At 39.6% G+C, this 19,109-nt stretch overlaps 1 protein-coding gene across 1 annotated transcript in view; it reads right to left on the reverse strand.

The window, feature by feature from the left end:
- Positions 1-19,109, reverse strand: part of COL9A1 (collagen type IX alpha 1 chain) — a 100,721-nt gene that overhangs the window by 66,317 nt on the left and 15,295 nt on the right. Inside the window, exons 6-10 of the mRNA XM_032785687.1 lie at positions 9,901-9,984; positions 7,685-7,759; positions 7,143-7,178; positions 6,972-7,034; positions 562-615 (exon numbers count right to left, since the gene is read on the reverse strand). Of these exons, the coding sequence (XP_032641578.1) occupies positions 562-615; positions 6,972-7,034; positions 7,143-7,178; positions 7,685-7,759; positions 9,901-9,984 (312 nt within the window). The remainder of the gene's footprint in view (positions 1-561; positions 616-6,971; positions 7,035-7,142; positions 7,179-7,684; positions 7,760-9,900; positions 9,985-19,109) is intronic.

The raw sequence follows: 19,109 nt of genomic DNA on the forward strand, positions 1-19,109 counted from the left end.
CCCACAACCTCCCTAAGTAACCCATTCCAGTGCTTCACCACCACTCCTAGTGAAAAAGTTTTTCCTAAATATCCAATCCATAAAACCCTCCCAACTGCAATTCGAGACCATTACTCCTGTTCTGTCAGTCTGCTACCAACTGAGAACCAATCTAGACTCCATTCTTTCTTGGAACTCCTTTTTCAGGTAGTTGAAAAGCAGGGCTATCCAAATTCCCCCTCATTCTTCTCCTTCTGCAGACTAAACAACCGCAGTGCCCTCAGCCCTCTTCTACATAAGTATCATGCCCCGCAAACCCCTAATCATGTTTGTTGCCCTCCACAGGATCTTTCCAATTTCTTCCGCATCTTCAATCTCTTTCCTTAGAGGTTTTTAAGGTCAGTCTTGACAAAGCCCTGGCTGGGATGATTTAGTTGGGGATTGGTCCTGCTTTGAGCAGGGGGTTGGACTAGATGACCTCCTGAGGTCCCTTCCAATCCTGATATTCTATGATTCTATGAAAAAGTCTATTAGTATGCCTGAAAAATGCATCAAAGGCTTAATAACTGACTTCATTCTTACCTTTTGTCCTCGGAGTCCAGCTGAGCCAGGTGATCCATCAGGGCCTGTCAGTCCCTTGTGAAATAAAGTGTAGCATATTAATGTAACTCATATTTTTGTTAATCACAACAGAAAACTCTTTAAAATATAAAACACTGTGAAATTGTCTTACAATGCAAATAGTTTAGTGAGATACAGAGATGGAGCTGGTTTACAAAATTCTAATCCCTATCCAAACTCTGCCAAAGTTCAAGGTGAGAGTTTGTGGCTATTATTATCACCTGGGTTATATTGCCTTCAACACTAACCTTGTCTAAATTCCAGTTAGTTAGAACAGGTGACCTCAGATTCCCTTAAATTTTTCCAAATCAGAGAAATTTTCTGAATTGCTAGACAGATGAACTTTTGTGACTTATGATTAAAATGTCAAATTTCAATGTTTGTCCTGCATAATCAGTTGTCCATAGTGAAAAACTGGAACTGATTTCAAGAATGTATCTCAAAAGGATACTTGAATGTTTGAAATCAGATGAGAAAAATTGATGACCTTTTGGTGATCTCCAGTGAAAAGGCCCCACCCTTCCTTCCATATTCAGCTCAATGTGAATATGGAAATTAAGTCAGTCATCCCCCTAAAAGCCTCTGTATTACATTAGATTTATACCCACACCGATACTTTTCATACGTTGTTTAGATTATCCATACATATAAGGCCATATTTTGACTTCAGAGCATAACTTCAATAACAGCTACACATAGGCATCCAAAATAGACTACTGTTGATAGTATTAAAAATGTACCCTAGGAGGTACAATCATTTTGAACCTGTCATAAATAGATAGCTAAGGGTTAATGTTTCTTTTACCTGTAAAGTGTTAACAAAGGGAACCAAACACCTGACCAGAGGACCAATCAGGAAACTGGATTTTTAAAAGTCAGGGAGGGAATTTTTGGACTCTGAGTCTTTTGTTTGTCTCTCAGATATGAGAAGGTTCTTTCTATCATCTTATCTTCTGTTTCCAACTTGTAAGTACAGGTTGAAAAACAATATAGGCTTTTATGTTGTTTTGGGTGTATTTACATGTGTGTAACTTGCTGGAATGTTTCAAATTGGATATCTTTTTGAATCAGACTGTTTATTTTTCATATTTTCTTTTATAGCAATAGCCCTGTATTTGTCAGTCTTGATGCAGAGTTTATTTCTTATGTCTTGTTTTTTCTTTCTTTTTTTTCTATATAATAGTTTTCTTTGTAACCTGTTTGAGTGTTTTTCTCTGGTTAGAGGCTACAGGAACAAAGGGAGTGGGGAATCTCTTGGTGTTAGCTTGACTAGGGTTTGAATGCATGAGCCTCAGAGGGAAATAGGAGGGGGGAAGGTAATTGCCCTCTCGGTTGCATTCAGGGAGTTTAAGTACGTATCGCCCACGGATTAACCCAGGAGAGGGGGACTTGGGATGAGATTAAAGAGGAGACCAAGGGGAGGAGGTTGTTTTCCTTGGTGTGGACGGACTCAGGTGTTTTGAGTCTTGGGTCCACCAGAGAAAGCTTTTGGGAGACCAGAGAGGGAGTCGGTCCTGAACATTGGCTTGGGTGGCAGCGAGATAGATCCAAGCTCGGTAATAAACTTGGGGGAGTTTCATGCTAGCTTCTCAGTGTATGAACGTCTAAGGTTCAAATGCTGGTTTTAGGAGCTACGACAGATACCAAATGTTAGCCCTATGTACGTAATAAGGCACATGGCAGTCATCTCTTACTTGCTATATATGTCAGCTAGAACCAGCTCTGACCAATCAAGATAGTTAGTCCTAGGGAGTTGGGGAAGGGGCATAGAAGCCACATCTGCTTTGTGCAAGAAGGGAGGGGATGGAAATGACTTCCTCAAACTACTCCTCACAGCAGCCCTCTATGTATCTCCTCACCCTTGTCTTCCTTCCCAAAACAAGTTGAAGAGGGTGCTGTTGAGGAAGAAAGGATAGGGAGCAGGGCCCAATCGTATGTGGTAGCACTCTGAGGAACGATCTCTTCCCTTTCTACTTCTGATTGCAATGATAAAGGACAGGAATTCTTTGGTCCCCAGACTAACAGTTCTACTGAGGCCATGTTAGCCATGACCTCATTCTGTAGGCCATAGTAAACCATTCAGTGTCCCTGTCATTCAGCCAAGGAGGAACTGGCCCCCATACCACACAGAAATATTGAAGTAGGTCTCCCCTGTTTCATCCCCTCCAGCTTCCTGGTGTTTGCAGATGGCAATCCATGAGGCGTGAAATCATAAACCCAGCCTCTGGGGACTACTATGTGGTTGCCTCAAGCTAAATGAGATAGTCACACAGATTCAGCACTGAGACTATTCCTTGAATTAAAGGGCCATGTGGCTGATACAGGTTGGCTCACGATTTGCCCCTTAAGCCATACTTGCACCTCTGACTAAAACTTAAAAAAAAAAAAAAAGGCAACTATAACTGGGAATTCAGTAAGGATTAATTTGTCCTCAATCATTTTATGTGGTTTAATAATTCAAGAAATCTATCAAAAAAATTCCTTGCTTTTAAGTTTGTCCAATATTTTCCTTTTTAGTGAGTTTCTAATAATTCAGTATGTGACCCAAAAGGTTTTTTTCCTCCTAATTTACTTTCTGGATCTTATATGGTCATTATGGACAATTACTGTGCAGTATTTTTTGTTCGGTTTATTATAATTGGCAGTTGAATAATTTGTAAGAGAAAAACAAGATTAAAGAAATCATAACTGGCCGAGCAATTTAAGGATGAGGAAGGACAGTATAAATGAAAAACCTAGATACATGGTATTTTTAATTCCATGCCAGATGGGTGCACAATGAGTGTATGTTAAGGTCAATTTGTGTAGTCTTCAACTGTAAACATATTTACATTTTACTATTTTTCACTCATTCAGTAAGACTGGGGTATATGCAGGAACAAGAAGGCATCAAAAGCACCTAAAACAGAACAGCTTCCATATGGGGAGAGAATAAAAAGACTGGGATTGTTCAGCTTAGAAAAAGATGACTAAGAGGGGATATGATAGAGGTCTATAAAATCATGAATGTTGTGGAGAAAGTGAATAAGGAAGTGTTATTTACTCCTTCATATAACACAAGAACCTGGGGTCACACAGTGAAATTAACAGGCAGCAGGTTTCTAACATACATAAGGAAGTACTTCTTCACACAACACACAGTCAACCTGTGGAACTCGTTGCCAAGGGATGTTATGAAGGCCAAAAGTATAACTGGGTTAGAAAACAATTAAATAAGTTCATAACCTTCAATGGCTATTAGCCAAAATAGTCAGGTATGCAATCATGTGCACTGGGTGTCCCTAGCCTCTATTTGCCAGAAGCTGGATGGGATGACAAAGGATGGATCTTAATAATTGCCCTGTTCTGTTCATTTCTTCTGAAGCAGCTGGCACCAGCCGCCATCAGAAGACAGTATGCTGGGCCAGATGGACTATTGGTATGGCTGTTCTTATGTTTTAGCTGCAGAGTTCATGTGGTTTAGGTGACTGAGTTGTCCTGAAAGGGAAACAAAGAATCCAGAAATTGAGTCTTGGCAGGAAAGTAAAGGAGAAAAAGATGTTCAAATATTTAGTTTTATATTTGGTCTTTGCTTATTGTTTTTCAGTTTGCACACAAAGGGTCTCAGGGACAACTCAGTGAAGTCAATTTGGAATATTGAAATTAATGTGAATTTTGGCAAGATCAAATCCCTATTCTGTTATGGATTTTGGATCTTAAACAGGTTTTAATAGGAATTTTTAGTTCACCTTTTGCAGAAGACTTTTACAGAAAAAACAATCAACTTCCAGCATGTTTCATTTTCAAGTTAATTTAAGCACTTCCATATAATTCTCCACCCCTTAAAATTGCCAAGTCAGGTCTTAATATTACAAGTTATTTTTCTGTTATTTTTATATAAGCTACACAGTAATGTATTTAAATCCTTGCATGAGACATAAATACCAATATGATAACTCCATCAAAGCAAAGAACTACAATAAGAAGTTTCCCCAAACCTATGAATAAGATAGTGTTTTAGTGCCAGTATATTTTTTCAATGGATTTGTTCTAGCTTTCCATCAAAATAAGATTCCCTTGAACCTTAGTTATTTAGGCCCTTGTGTTGTTTCCCATGAAGAAACAAAGTCACCAGGGCAGTAACAGTCATATATTATTCTGAAGGAAGGAAGGAAGGAAGGAAGGAAGGAAGTACTCCTTCCTTCAGAATAATATATATTCAAGTCACTATTTCTCTTGGGATTCTATTTTTCCTGGGATCACAGTTAAAGTCCATCCATAAGCTTCAGTTCAGTAAAGCATAATCATTACTCTACCACAGTTCCACATATCTAGCTGTCTCAAATTTGGATGTGCTAAATGTGACATAACAATAGTTTTCTCACACTTACAAGGTCATGTATTGCTACTGAGGAATACAAATTCTATTTGGGGGAAATGTTTATATAATATAAAATGAGTGGGATGTGTTAAGCAACACTCTTAAAGACCATCGATCATCTGGGTATTTAAATTAATTTGCATTTTCATATTATATTTTGGTTTTCTAAAATTCTATAAAGATAACTAAAATCTATATTTAAAAAACTTGCACAATCAGTCTCTTTCTTCATTTAAATTGTAAAAAATGGACCTCATTTGTTTCCATAGGGGCACTTAAAAGCTTGTAATAATTTGTAACTATATGTTACAACAAATGCATGACCATTCACATTATAAACTACATTAGCATTCTATCTGAAGTTACTGAGAAACTAGTGTTTCTGATTAACACTACAACCAGACAGTAATCCTCTGGTTATTTACTTCTTAAACTATGTGTTTCCATGGTTCATGGTTATTATGTAATGCATAAAGTTTTCATATTAGATGACTACTTGACTAGCCATTATAAAGCTTCATAATCAGAAAATATTGAAAAATATGTGACAAATTTTTTTTTCCCCAGTTCATCTTGCAGACTGGAAGATTTAAAAATATCCATTCCTGACTGAGCTCATGAGTATGTGACATATTGTTAAATCTGTGCATGAGCTTTCTATCTGCTGTTTTAGTTCATAATCCACTGCTCTTCTAATATGAAATAAAATAATAATATAAAATAAAAGTTTGCTTTTCAGCAGTAAATTCCAGATCTCTAAAACAAAAAACAAAAGATCACAGCTTGTCTCATGAAGAATGACTCAAAACAACCCTTGATTTCCAGAGGATTGGATCATATTTTAAACGTATTCCTTCACATGCTAGCCTGTTTCTTGTATGAGTCTTCCATTTAGTCTTGTTAGGCTCTCTCTTACAGATATCCTCCCTTTTCTTCATTCTGTCTCAACGTTCCCCAAGAGGAAGTTTCTCTGTTGTGCCCCCGATTGCCCTTATAGTGTTGTATGGGAAAAGTGAATGCGATACTTCCACAGGCAGGGCAAAGTGAATCAATCTTTGGCTAGTTCTTAACATCCCAGAAACTGCTAACACCCCCTGCACACCAGTTACACCAACTGGATATAAGGAAATTGCCTTAGTTGTGGATTCCTTGCTTATTTCAAGAGACAGGTCTTGCCCTTTCCTGTTGGTCAGTAGGGGACAATTCAAAGTGTCTCTCTGTCTTCCTTTGCTGCTCTCCTTTTTCTCATCCCACAGCAGTGTGGAACTGATTCCACGGGCTGCTTCCAGAACCCTCGCAGGCAGGAGAGGAGCCAATGAAGGATGCTGTCTGGCAGGTCCTGATGCTGAGACTCCATTCATCTCGCTTGGCTTTCATTTGCCCACAAATGCCCCTGGCTCCCATTAATTCCCAAAACCTGGACTCCATGTGGAGGGCAGTGTACATGCTCTGGTTTACAACAGGATATAGGGTGGGAGAGGGCCCCCTTCCCTGCTGCAGCTGCCTGTCCCCCAGCATATGCAGTAGCTCGACTCCTTCTCCCTTTCCCTTGTGGCAGCTGGTTCTGTTCAGGCTGTACGTAGATGAACAGTATGGGCACCTACACAGGGGACTTTCACCAAGTACCTCCCTCCCAATCGCATCCTCCTCCTTTGACTGACTCTCCCTTCTTGTCATAGCTCTTGCCCCTCTCCAGAGCAAGGGGAGAGAGAGCTGTTTCTCTGTAACTCCAAACAATCCTTGCTCTGTTATCACCCAAGGAAAGGCTGGAATCCTCAGTCCTCCCCAGGGACCTCAGTCCTTCAGACTCTGTGCCTAGTCTCTCTAATCACCTCCCAGCCCAGCCCTGTGTGTAAGAGAGAGCCTTTCAAATGGCAGCCAGATCCTTTACTCATGCACAGCTGGCTATCTGGGTTGTGATTAAACCAGGGACCTTAGAAGGAGGTCGCCTCCCTACAGAAATAGTCTAGAACTAATTATTTTTCCAAAAAAGAAGGCAAAGTCTACTCACATCAGCTCCTGGCTCTCCTGGCGTCCCGGAGGCACCTGGTTTGCCTGGCTCACCATCCGGACCCTTCAGGATTCAAATGGAGAAAGAAATAACATATTTTAGAGTGAGAAGCAAGCAGAGCTGAGACACTCTGATACAAAGATCGAATGCAAAGCAATGTAAATTACTTACTGGAGGGCCTGGGGGGCCATTGGGACCTCTGTCTCCCTAACGGGATGTAAAAGAGAAACAGTTCAGTCAGCAACCTGTAGAGTCCCGAGGTAACACTAATAAATCCATGTGCCAAATGTTAAACAGATGATCAGGAATGATCCCTAATTCATTTCTATTGTGTAATCCCATTAGTTTCTATTATGTGGAATAATTCTATAGACCTACTGTATGCTATCAGGAATAATCCTATATAGTTCTTTACAGATTATCAAGAATAATTGCATATGATTCCTATCCCATACTGTAATAAATAATCCCATGTAATCCTTTTTACAGACTACCAGACTGCCTTCCCCCACAACCACCACCTCACACATCCATTATTCTTTCTTCTGATGCTGAACAATAATTCCTATGAAGGTTATTAAGGCCACTAGAGAGTGCTTCCAAATTCAAAGAATCCCAAGGGCTAAATACTAATGTAGTAAGAATAATTCAGGAGTGTGCAGGATGCATTCCTAGCTGCCAGCTGTGGTGACTCATGCATGGGAGATACTTACATCAATGCCATCGATGCCAGGAACTCCTGGTGGCCCTGGTGGACCTGGGGGGCCTGGTGGACCTGGGGGGCCTCTCTGACAAGGAATAAAACAAATTGCAGTTAGACAGTGGGCAGATCCCAGAAAACCTGCAGCACCTTGGGGGTAAGGGTACAGGAAGGGGGAGATCAGTCCATAGGGAAAGAACTTCCAAAGGCTTCTAAGTGGGCTCCTCAGTCACCAGGGCCCTTAGCTGACCACTCAGTTGGTCTTGTGCACCTGATCATTGAAGTAATTGTCATTTTGACCCACTGAACTGCATTCCCCCTTTTTTAGTGACTGCCAAAATGTCCGTTGCAATCTGAACCAGGATTTCAAATTGTCAAAAACTCCCCATCCTCATCTATTGTCATTCACCCACTGCACAAAACAGGCATGCCAGTGTATATGTTACTGTGTATGTACAGTACAATCTGGACTTTGCAGAGCAAAAGATTTGGGGGTAATATTCGCATCAGAAATTCAGTAGCCCCATCCTTGAAAAATCAATATAAAAACAATGAAGGAAAAATAATAACGTTCTTTGTGAATAACAGTTTGAAATTCTCCACACCTACTCTAACAAGCTCATTCAGCCTAAACAGAAGAGACTCTTCTTAAGAGTTTGGGTTAGGAATAAAAGTTTAAAAATACAGCCCTTCTCTGCTCTGAATATATTCACTGTCCTTATAAAAAAATTCCTGTTACCTGTCCTCGCAAGTACATTAAAATCTACAATCCTGGTTATAATTAGCCTTCTCCACAGCCTGGGCTCCTGAGAGGGGTGTTAGCAGGCACTGCATATGTTTGAACCCAAAGAAACACGTTCTTTGAAAGAATGTTTGTAACCTTCGAGTTTTCTTTATTACTAAACTCCAACTGCCAGGCAAAGCAAACCTCACAATGGGGGCTTTGTGAGTGAAACCTCAAGCCCCTACAGGAGGAGGTGATGCACTCAGTCTGGAGGGAGCTGCCAGAGTCTGAAATCTCCAGTCCCATTCAGGCAGTCCTAGCTATAGTTCTGTCCTTCCTGCTCTTTTTCCAATGTTACTGGCATTTTAGGAATGTTTCTTTTTTAGAGCAGCCTCTCAAGTTCTTATTAAACTGATGATATTCTCACTTGCAGTTTAAACTGTGCCATATTACTGCTAATTGGCACATTGCATAGAAAGGCTCTGTTCAAAGCAATTGCAACCATTGCATCTACATCTCTTTGCTTAACTTGTTTTTTCCACTTTAAAAATGCTAATGTGATTTCAGTTTAAAAAAAATACAATTATAGCCACCACTGCTGGGATAAGACAACCCAGCCACAAGACTGTTGGATTTTGAAAGGCATTAGATCCCAGATAAAAGGACAGGAGATTGTCCTCTGCTTCCCAGGGACTTTGTATAGACCCTTTCTCTTTGCACTGAGCAGGCTTCCTTTCCTTAAAATCTACCTCCATGGCAGTCTGGCTTATCTGCAATGAATAAGAAATGTATAATAAAAGTCAGTACAACTTACTTGAGCCAGGCAAAGGCACATAATTTGTAGAAAAACCCCTAAAGGTAACGATCCCCTGCCCCGAGCAGTGCTAGCCATGGTCACTTCTCTGCTGGCCAGCAATGTTTTCCACTCTGTTGCTCTTGATGGATTTTTAGGACCCGCAAGACATACAATTCCCCCCAAGTGACTCCACTACCAGCAGCAGAAAGGTAAGCCCTGCTATAGGCATCTGTTTCTTCTGTTTATTAATGGCCTTAGAGGAGGGTAATGAGGATTGGAGGAAATCTGAATGCTAGGAAGGAGGGGATTGAATGACACCAGCTCCTTTAACCCTTTGCCCTGCTGCTGCTGCTCTGACATGGTCCTCAGCAGCAATCCTTTAACTTTCTGCATGAGTTACCAATAGAGAAAAGCAAAGCTAGGCCATGGTGCTTGCAAAGAGCCCCACGCCCTACAGAGGCACACATTTTAAATATCTCTGCCTTAGGTGGTCTGATAAGAAAAATGTATGAAAGCAAGAGAAGAGTTAAAACCATGAGACCGTTTTGAAAGGCACCAAATCCCAGACTCATATGTTAAATATAGACATCTCTAAGCAGAAGAAAAATGAGGAGACTGATAACTGCCAGCGACCCAGAGGAAAAGGTTAAAGATATAGACCCAATGATAGTATGAATATTAGGAATGTAAGGCCAAGGAACCCCCTTACCTGTCTCCTGGCTGGAAGTTCACTGCAACTTTCTCGTTGTGGTCTCAGAGGGTCGCAGTGAATCAGCATCCACTGGATTTCAAACTAGTGAAGGGGATAAAATGAGATTAATTTATTTCAGATGTTCATGCTTGCCAGGTTTGAATAATAAGACCACTCTGATCAGCCATCTCTGGGTTTTAAAAGTTGTGTAGTAGAAAACAAGGGATATGATACAGTCAAAGGGACATATAACACATATAACACTTATAGTTCCTGGAACATTAAGCATAAACAGCAGGTGCTCAACAACTGAATGGTATCAGGTGCTGGAGCTTACTTCTTTAGAATAGACCAGCTAGTTATCTTTGGCTCTTCCCTTGCTCTAGCATCTGTTTGTGTATTTAGAAAGGGGCGTAAAACCTGTTGTACGAATTAAGGGAGGAGGAAGTCTACAGTTGGTCATGTCCAAGAACAGGTGTTCTTTCATATTTATATTATGCTGTGGAAGTTGTTTTATTAATGAACACACATTCACAAAATTATTTTCTGGGACTAGAAAGCTATGTGGATAAAGAATGACAGGTCTGACAATGAATGCAGGAGTCAAAGATCTAAGCAGCAGGAATTCTAGAGACCTGAATCATATATACACTAGAAACATTCTGGGGCGGGCTGATATACCTTTGTGAGATTTCACATCTTCTTCAATATTTTCACACTGGCTCTGTAAAATGACCCAGAAATAAAATCACTTCTTTGCCTCTAAGAACTAACAACTGATCCTTTATGTGTCTGCATAGATGAGGAAAGTGTGCTTTACATACCCTCTGCTGGAAATGACTGGGTGAATAGATGCAATAAATAGCTTCAGAGGTATGTCCTCTGGTATGTAATGTACCATATGGTACATTAAGTACAAGTACATCTGTGTAAATTATATTAATACACATGCATAATATTTCTTTTTGTGAGATCTTAGATCATTTCCCTATCTCATTCTACATGATTTTTTGTGGTCATGAAGCTAATGAATGGTCTATTCCATGTTTTTTCCAGGCTGCAAAATAGGTAAAGGGGGGTCACAACATTCCCTTCTCTATGAACAGATGGAATGGGAAGGAAGGAGCATGACACTTTTCTCTGTTGTAAAATATACTCGTAATATGGAAAAGGTCGAGATCTAGCCTTCCTGAGAACTCAGGGAAGAAGTATGAGTCTTTAGGACTTTCATTTCCTGGTTAGGCTCTTGTTTCCCTGATTCCTTCTTATTGCTGATTGATGTCACATATCTTCCTTTCAACCCTTCCACTGTTCAATGCCTCAATGCTTCTTGGTCATCTTCTCTGCTCTCTTTGGGAAATCTCATAGTCCTCTTCAATCATGGTCATGATTTCTGTGCAGCTAGAACCCAGCTTACATCCCCCTTGACTCATTCTTAGATCCCTCCATTCCCATCTGGCTCCTTATGTTGACTTCCTCATTTCCACATTACTGCATAAACTGTACCTCATTAATGCTTCAGAGATTGAAGTCCTTTACTACCACATCTATGTCCTTAAGTCTGCCAATTGCCACCTCCATAAAATTTCTAGAATTCTTAGAATCCTACAATCACAGACTTTAAGGTCAGAAGGGACCATTATGATCATCTAGTCTAACCTCCTGAACAATGCAGGCCACAGAATCTCAGGCACTCACTCCTGTATCAAACCTATATCTGAGCCATTGAAGTCCTCAAATCATGTTTTAAAGACTTCAAGGTGCAGAGAACCTTCCAGCAAGTGACCCGTGCCTCACACTGCAGAGGAAGGCGAAAAACTCCCAGGGCTTCTGCCAATCTGCCCTGGAGGAAAATTCCTTCCTGACCCTAAATATGGCAATCAGCTAAATCTTGAGCATGTGGGCAAGACTCACCAGCCAGACACCCAGGAAAGAATTCTCTGTAGTAACTCAGATCCCACCCCATCAAACATCCCATCACAAGCCATTGGGCATATTTACTGCTAGTAGTCAAAGACGAATTAATTGCCAAAATTAGGCTATCCCATTATACCATCCCCTCCATAAACTTATCAAGCTTAGTCTTGAAGCCAGATCTGTCTTTTGCCCCCATTACTCCCCTGGAAGGCTGTTCCAGAACTTCACTCCTCTTGATGGTTAGGAAACCTTTGTCTAATTTCAAGTCTAAACTTCCTGATAGCCAGTTTATATCCATTTGTTCTTGTGTCCACATTGTGTACTGGCTTAAATAATTCCACTCCCTCCCTGGTATTTATTCTCTGATATATTTATAAAAAGCAATGATATCTTCCCTCAGTCTTCTTTTGGTTAGGCCAAACAAGTAAAGCTCTTTGAGTCTTCTTTCATATGACAGGTTTTCCATCCTTGGATCATCCTAGTAGCCCTTCTCTGTACTGTTCCACTTGAATTCATCCTTCTTAAACACGGAGCCAGAACTACACACAGTATTCCAGATGAGGTCTCACCAGTGCCTTGTATAACGGTACTAACATCTCCTTATCTCTACTGGAAATACCTCACCTGATGCATCCAAGACCGCATTAGCTTTTTTCATAGCCAATATCATATTGACGGCTCATAGTCATTCGTGATCAACCAATACTCGAGGTCCTTCTCCTCTGTGTTCTCAAAACTGATGCTTCCCAGCTTATAACAATAGTTCTGTTATTAATCCCTAAATGTATGACCTTGCACTTTTCATATTAAATTCTCCTATTACTATTACTCCAGTTTACAGGGTATCCAGTCTTCCTGTGTGATTATCCCGGTCCTTCTCTGTATTGACAATCCTCCCAGTTTTGTGTCATCCGCAAACTTTATTAGCACATTCCCACTTTTTTGTGCCAAGGTCAGTAATAAAAAGATTAAATAAGATTTGCCCCAAAACAATCCCGAGGAACTCCACTAGTAACCTCCCTCCAGCCTGACAATTCACCTTTCAGTATGACCCGTTGTAGCTCCCCTTTAACCAGTTCCTATCCACTTCGATTTTATAGTTGATCCCATCTTTCAATTTAGCTATAATACCCATGTGGAACCGTATCAAAACCTTACTGAAATCAGAGTAAATAGATCCACTGCATTTCCTTTGTCTAAAAAATCTGTTATTTTCTCAAGAAGGAGATCAGGTTGGTTTGACACGATCTACCTTTTGTAAAACATGTTGTATTTTGTCCCAATTACCATTGACCTCAATGTCCTTGACTACTTTTTCCTTTCAAATTTTTTCCAAGATCTTGCATACTACAGATGTCAAATTTGATTCTGGCTTTACGAAAATTCATGCAACCAATCTTTATTGTTCTCTATATTTACTCTCCTTTCCTATTTGTGAGTTACTTATTTTACTTCACTTCTCAACAATCATTTGAAACCTCCCTGTTGCTTTAACCAGAGCAATTGCATATATACATAATTGCTGATATAAATTATCGTTAGCATTGGTAAGGCTATAACACAAACTAATAATAATAAGACATTCAAAATTGCATATTTACACCTTATGACTTTGGTTTCAATGTATCCCAACTGTAAAGGGAAATTTCTGACTCTATGCATAAGATTAACAACCTTGATATTCCAAAGAGTTTCTTCTTTGATATCATAGATGTAGCTAGCAATGCTGCCTGACATTTTCCATTCTAAGATCCTGTTTTCAATTGTTTATTGTCAAACTGTAACTATTTTGAGCATAAATTCGGATAGCAACAGAGGGAGTGTGTCAGGAGCTGGGGTGGTAGCAGGTTGTATAGATGTCAGGGAGAGAGGGTCAGAAGCTGTAGTGTGGGGTTGGATAGGAATATGTGGAACCGGAGCTGGAAGATTTGGAAGGAGGGTTAGATTTAGAAGCAGAGGAGAAGATGAGCCGGAGATGAGGATTGGTCACCTGGTTGGATAAAAACAGAGGGGGAAGGGGCAGGAATCAGTGGGCAGGTGGTTGATAGAACGAAAGGGGAACACAGACAGGGCTGGCATAGATGGGGCAGAAGATACTATAACCACTAGAGGACACTCCTCTCTAGACCTGGAACTGAATTCAGAAGTCCTGAGTCTCTACATTCCCTGCTGTGAAATCTGCTGGCAAGGCATGTTTCTAGGCCCCTCTAATGGATGGTCCACAATGAAGATGACTGTCTACCCACTGTCACCATTCAGATGTATTAGATCAAGTAGTACAAATCTTGTGCTATGGTTTAAAGTCTGGACCCTGCAATATGACCAATTGTGGGGTCAGTTATGGTTCTGAGCATTGGAATTTCTGTTTTTGTCTGGTTATCTGGTTTGTGTTGTTTGTTTTACAATTTTTAAAAAGATTAATTAAAAACTGCTTTAAATGAATGTTAGAGCTGTAAAGTTAAACACTGAAAAGTTAGTGAACGCCAGAATTAGGTTGCCTGGACAGTCAATTGGGTCTTATTTTATGGTATGCTCTGATACCACGGCGTGTTTCAATTACCATGATCACGATGCTATTGTTGTTCACCAGGATTCCTGCCTATTCAGTGACTTAGATATGGAGAAGTGGAATGTTCATGGTTGTGTATTGAAGGGAGACTGATGTCTGTAGAACTCCTGTCTTTATTATGCAATAAATTGGAAGGTGTTAGTGAATGAGTGCAGGGGGATTTTAGGAGGCAAAGCATATGGCGTTTTTACTTAAACGGCGTTTGCATGTTACTGGAGCGACATCGGATTCTCCCACTGCCTCTGCACACGAGATGTTATGCCAAATGTGCGGCAAGTGCACCTAAACCAAAACTTTCACATTTCCACTAACTGTATGTTCCTCATTTTCTGGTGTGCCCAGCCTATGGGGCTGATGTAGAAGTGTTGGCACTACAGTACTGAAGTCGAAGGGCAGCTTGGTTTGACATATAAATAGTGCTAAATAATGCTACACAAATAAGTCAAGCACATCAGTATTTTCAAATTAGTACATCTCAAAATTGATGTGAATACATTGACAATCTGCACCTTATCGCCTCTGTGGCTCAGTTCCCAGCAGCTAATTCACAGAATGTAGGAAAGATGACTTCAGTTCCAATGTTCTGTGAAGCATATCAGATAGTATGTCAAGTATCAGAGAGTAGCCGTTGCTGTGAGTTGACTGAAAAAGAGCAGAGAGCTGTGGTACTGTCATAGGACCTAACAGGTTTTGGATCATCGAGCTTTCGTGGGTGAATACCCACTTGTATTCATCTGACGAAGTGGGTATTCACCCACGAAAGCTCATGATCCAAAACGTCTGTTAGTCTATAAGGTGCCACAGGACTCTCTGCTGCTTTTACAGATAGTATGGTGACAGCACCATAGAAATGCCCCATTAAACAAAAACACTGAATAACTATCATTCACTGAATGAGGTGGGGGCCTGTGGGAAAAAAATGACCGTATAATTCAAGACTATATCATAATACAGACTTCCAAAGGCAAAGGAAGAGGAGGATACAAATTAAGGTTGTACTGGCACCCTTAATTCTGGCATTTCCTAACTTTTGAATACTTGACTTTGCAACCTTAATGTTTTTTGTTTGGTTGGTTGGTTTTGGATGTAATGTATAACTAGGCTTAGATGAAAGCTATTTTTAAAATGAAAATAAAAAGTTTAACTATGAGTGAATTGTTCAAAGCTACAGCTGGCTTGGAGCCAATTAAAGAAAAGAGAGTAACAGCTTTTAAAAAGGGCATCTGCAGCCCAGCCTTGCTTTATAGATTTCTTCCCACATAACCAAACTGTCATAACCAAATTGACCATGGATTATATTCTCTTGAACAGGTAATGAAGGACGACACTGTTTTTCTTACATCAGAAAAATATTTTGAGGGTGCTTTGCACACATATGAAGATACTTTGTCATACTTTCTTCCCATATATATCAGCACAAAGAGTTATTAGGGGAGAAATGCAGAATTGAGGTGCTCAGAAAAGAACATGGAGATTTCAGAACTAATATAAACTAAGCCTATTAAAATAGCTTTTCTCATTTCACTATTTTCTTGTGTTTTTAGCAGTGGATAATGGAGTTATATGTGAAAGAGACATCGCGACAGGTGCATTTTAAAATAAGGGGTCAATCCTGCAAGCTTTACTCATATAAATAGAAATGATTCATGCATGCAGCCCCATTAACGTCCAGGGGTTATACACCTGAGAAAAAAGTAAGTTGCATAAGGTTTAACACAAAGTTAATTATGGTTAACTAAACATTATTTTCTGAATCATTCTATCTATCAAATATTATACTTAAAGCAAATGCAGTATATGACGTCGATTTTTACCACTATGTTTTATATATATATATATATATATATATATATATACACACACATACACACACAGAACAAATCTTGTCACTCTCATCTTTACTATGGTTGATTTAGAATATCTAATTTCATATACCCGCATTATAGAATTATGGTTATGTGATAGAAATGGTTTAACTGGGCCCTAATGTCAGCTGATTACTTCATCATGCCCAATGTCTGCTACAACCCATTCATTTCAGAATTCTTATGTAACCATACACAAAGCACACCATTTTACAATGCTTAGATACTATAGTGATTGGTGTCTTAGAAATGCAATAATTTAGCATTCTATAGGAATTAAATGGTTAATAGATTGACATCCATTTTCCAATATTGTTAGGGAGGTTAATTTATTATATATTTAAATAACAAATATATATTATTTGGGCTAGTTCTATTTTTCTGTACATGATCTCATCCCTAAGGTATCTGGAAATGCTTGTAAAATGCCAGCAGACTTGCAAAACATTAACAATAGAGCCAAAAATGCTACTGTTTTATCTGTGCTGTGCAAGAACTGAGGTAGGTTAAGCATAAGTGGGATCTAAATGAGGCCTGAGATTCCAAGGTAGTATTTGATGTACAATAGCACAAGAGCCAACTCTCACTGAAACATTTAGCTGTCTAATATGCTTTAAGAAAATGTGTTCCACTGCATTTAGAAGAAATCTAAAACATTTTCTATAATCTGTTGAACTACCTGTTCAGTGAATTGACTTGTGTGTGCCTCACTGGTTTTATTGCCATCTAGTGGATGATTCAAAAGGAAATACAGCTATAAAAATACAATTAATCAGATCTGTATTGAGATCCTTTTGATCTTTATTGATGCTCCTTTCACTTAAATCACTGATTTTACACCAGTGTAAAAGAGCAGTTAATCAACCCTCTAGGTCCTTCCATTAATTCTTTGATACACAGCCTAAACAGTGGTATTTTTAATGTGAGTTATGTAGGGTCAATTTTCAGAGTTACACTGTATAATTCTGCAATACAATCTTCCATGTAGTTTACAGAAAATCAGTGTTTTGTATTGGAGTGTTTCAGTATGCAACAGGATACTCAGAATGTGGGAGAAGGGAGTGTTTGGGAGGAAAATACATGCTAAATAGTAGGCAAAAAATGGAAATCACCAGCACAAATGAGCAAAATAAATTGAGACTATTCAGAAACATGAGGTGCCTCAGTTAAAGTAATCACTGAGTGAAGTTAAAACCAGATTATCACTCATATATGCCTGGGGCTCCCAGTACAATCCATGGCAACCTTAGTAATTGGAATTTATATTGAACCGAACTCTTGTAAACAGTGTCTTTACATGTAGAAGGGGATTTATATATTAGAAGGGTTAACTTTATACACTATTTGACTGTTCTTCAGCAAAGTATTTGCTGTATTAAGCATATGTAAGCATTCTTTCAACATCAGGGCTAAAATCTTGGCCCCACTTAAATCAATGGGAAAGCTCCCATTGGCTTAAGTTGAGCTAGGACTGTAGGAATTTTCTGTGTTCCAATTTCTTTTACACTATATTCACTGCATACACACAGGAGAAATATTATTCTGCATTAAGTTCTCGTTCTTTCTGTGAAGTTTAGCCTATAGGATTGTCCTATAAATATACCTTAAAAGTGTTAGAAACACTGATAAAGGTACCAGCTCATATGCTCCTTCCTTTGGACATGCTGAGTTTTAAGACCTGAGAATTCATAATATCCTGGAGGAAAAGTGGAAGCAAGATGCTCTTTAACTAAGCCCCTTTCTCAGGGAGACTGGAGAAAATCTTTGCTAAAATAGTGACAATGGGAGAAATGCTCACACTCTCAAATTCATGCTCTCAGAAAATGCAGATGGAGGGGTCTATATGCAACTACAGTATATAAAAAAACTGAAGAGGATCCCATGGTAGGAAGTGCAGGTAACACAGATGGGTCTTGTAAGATTACTAATTTGTTGTGTTCATATTGGCTTACGAGAGCTTGTAGCTGAGCTTCGGACCACTAGTTCTACTTGCCTAGTGAGCAACAGAGGACTCAGCTGAATCAGAGTTGGCTTGCAGCAGAATTACCTGACTGGTCAGACTGCCTGACCGGTAGAGGGGATCAGCAGGCCTCATCTTAAGAACAGCAGTAGGGTGCTGGCTGTTTAAAACCCATTGTTGTTCCCAGCCCTTCCTCACTCTCAGGGAACCACCTTCTGACCCTCATTCTTGACTTCAGCTCTGGCCTTGGACTTTGGTTCTTATTCTAGGCTCCAATTCCTGATTTCCAGCTCTGACATCTGACCTTTAGCTCTGACCCTGGGCTCCTACTTCCAGTTACCAACTCCTGCTCTAAACACTAGCCCTGACTGCCCACATCTCAGTATCTGACAGGTAGCATGTTATCTGCTCTTTGTTAAATTTATGCTGAAGTAAACCAAGAATATTCTACGTATATTCTGAACCCATCTGGTACAGTTTCTTTCTTTTTTTTGTTCTTTTTTTTTTTTAAGTTTCACTTCCTTTATGTCTCTTTTTCATTGCAGGATTCCCCACCTATATTCTTTCAATCTGATTCTGCTTCTTCAAGGCCCTACTTCAGTACATCAATTGCTTGTGTTAACTGACCATTTGTAGCAGAAGTTCCACCTTTTGAACTTCAAATACACAGCATAAGCACAAGCAGAAAAAAATGTAGGCAACATCCATTGGCTATAGCACACTACATTTAAGCAATTCTCCTAATCTGCGCTACGGAACAAATCTACTTCTGTGCACTGCATGTTGAGAAGGGCTGCCTTTTAGATGTTACATGCCATTTAATTGGTTCAGACTGGTTAACCTATTTAAACATATAAATTAAGTAGGAATATGTCCAGTTTTGGTGTCCCCCGCCCCCACTACAGAAGGGATGTGT

Source organism: Chelonoidis abingdonii, chromosome 3, assembly GCF_003597395.2.
Source record: "Chelonoidis abingdonii isolate Lonesome George chromosome 3, CheloAbing_2.0, whole genome shotgun sequence".
NCBI classification, from domain to species: Eukaryota; Metazoa; Chordata; order Testudines; family Testudinidae; genus Chelonoidis; species Chelonoidis abingdonii.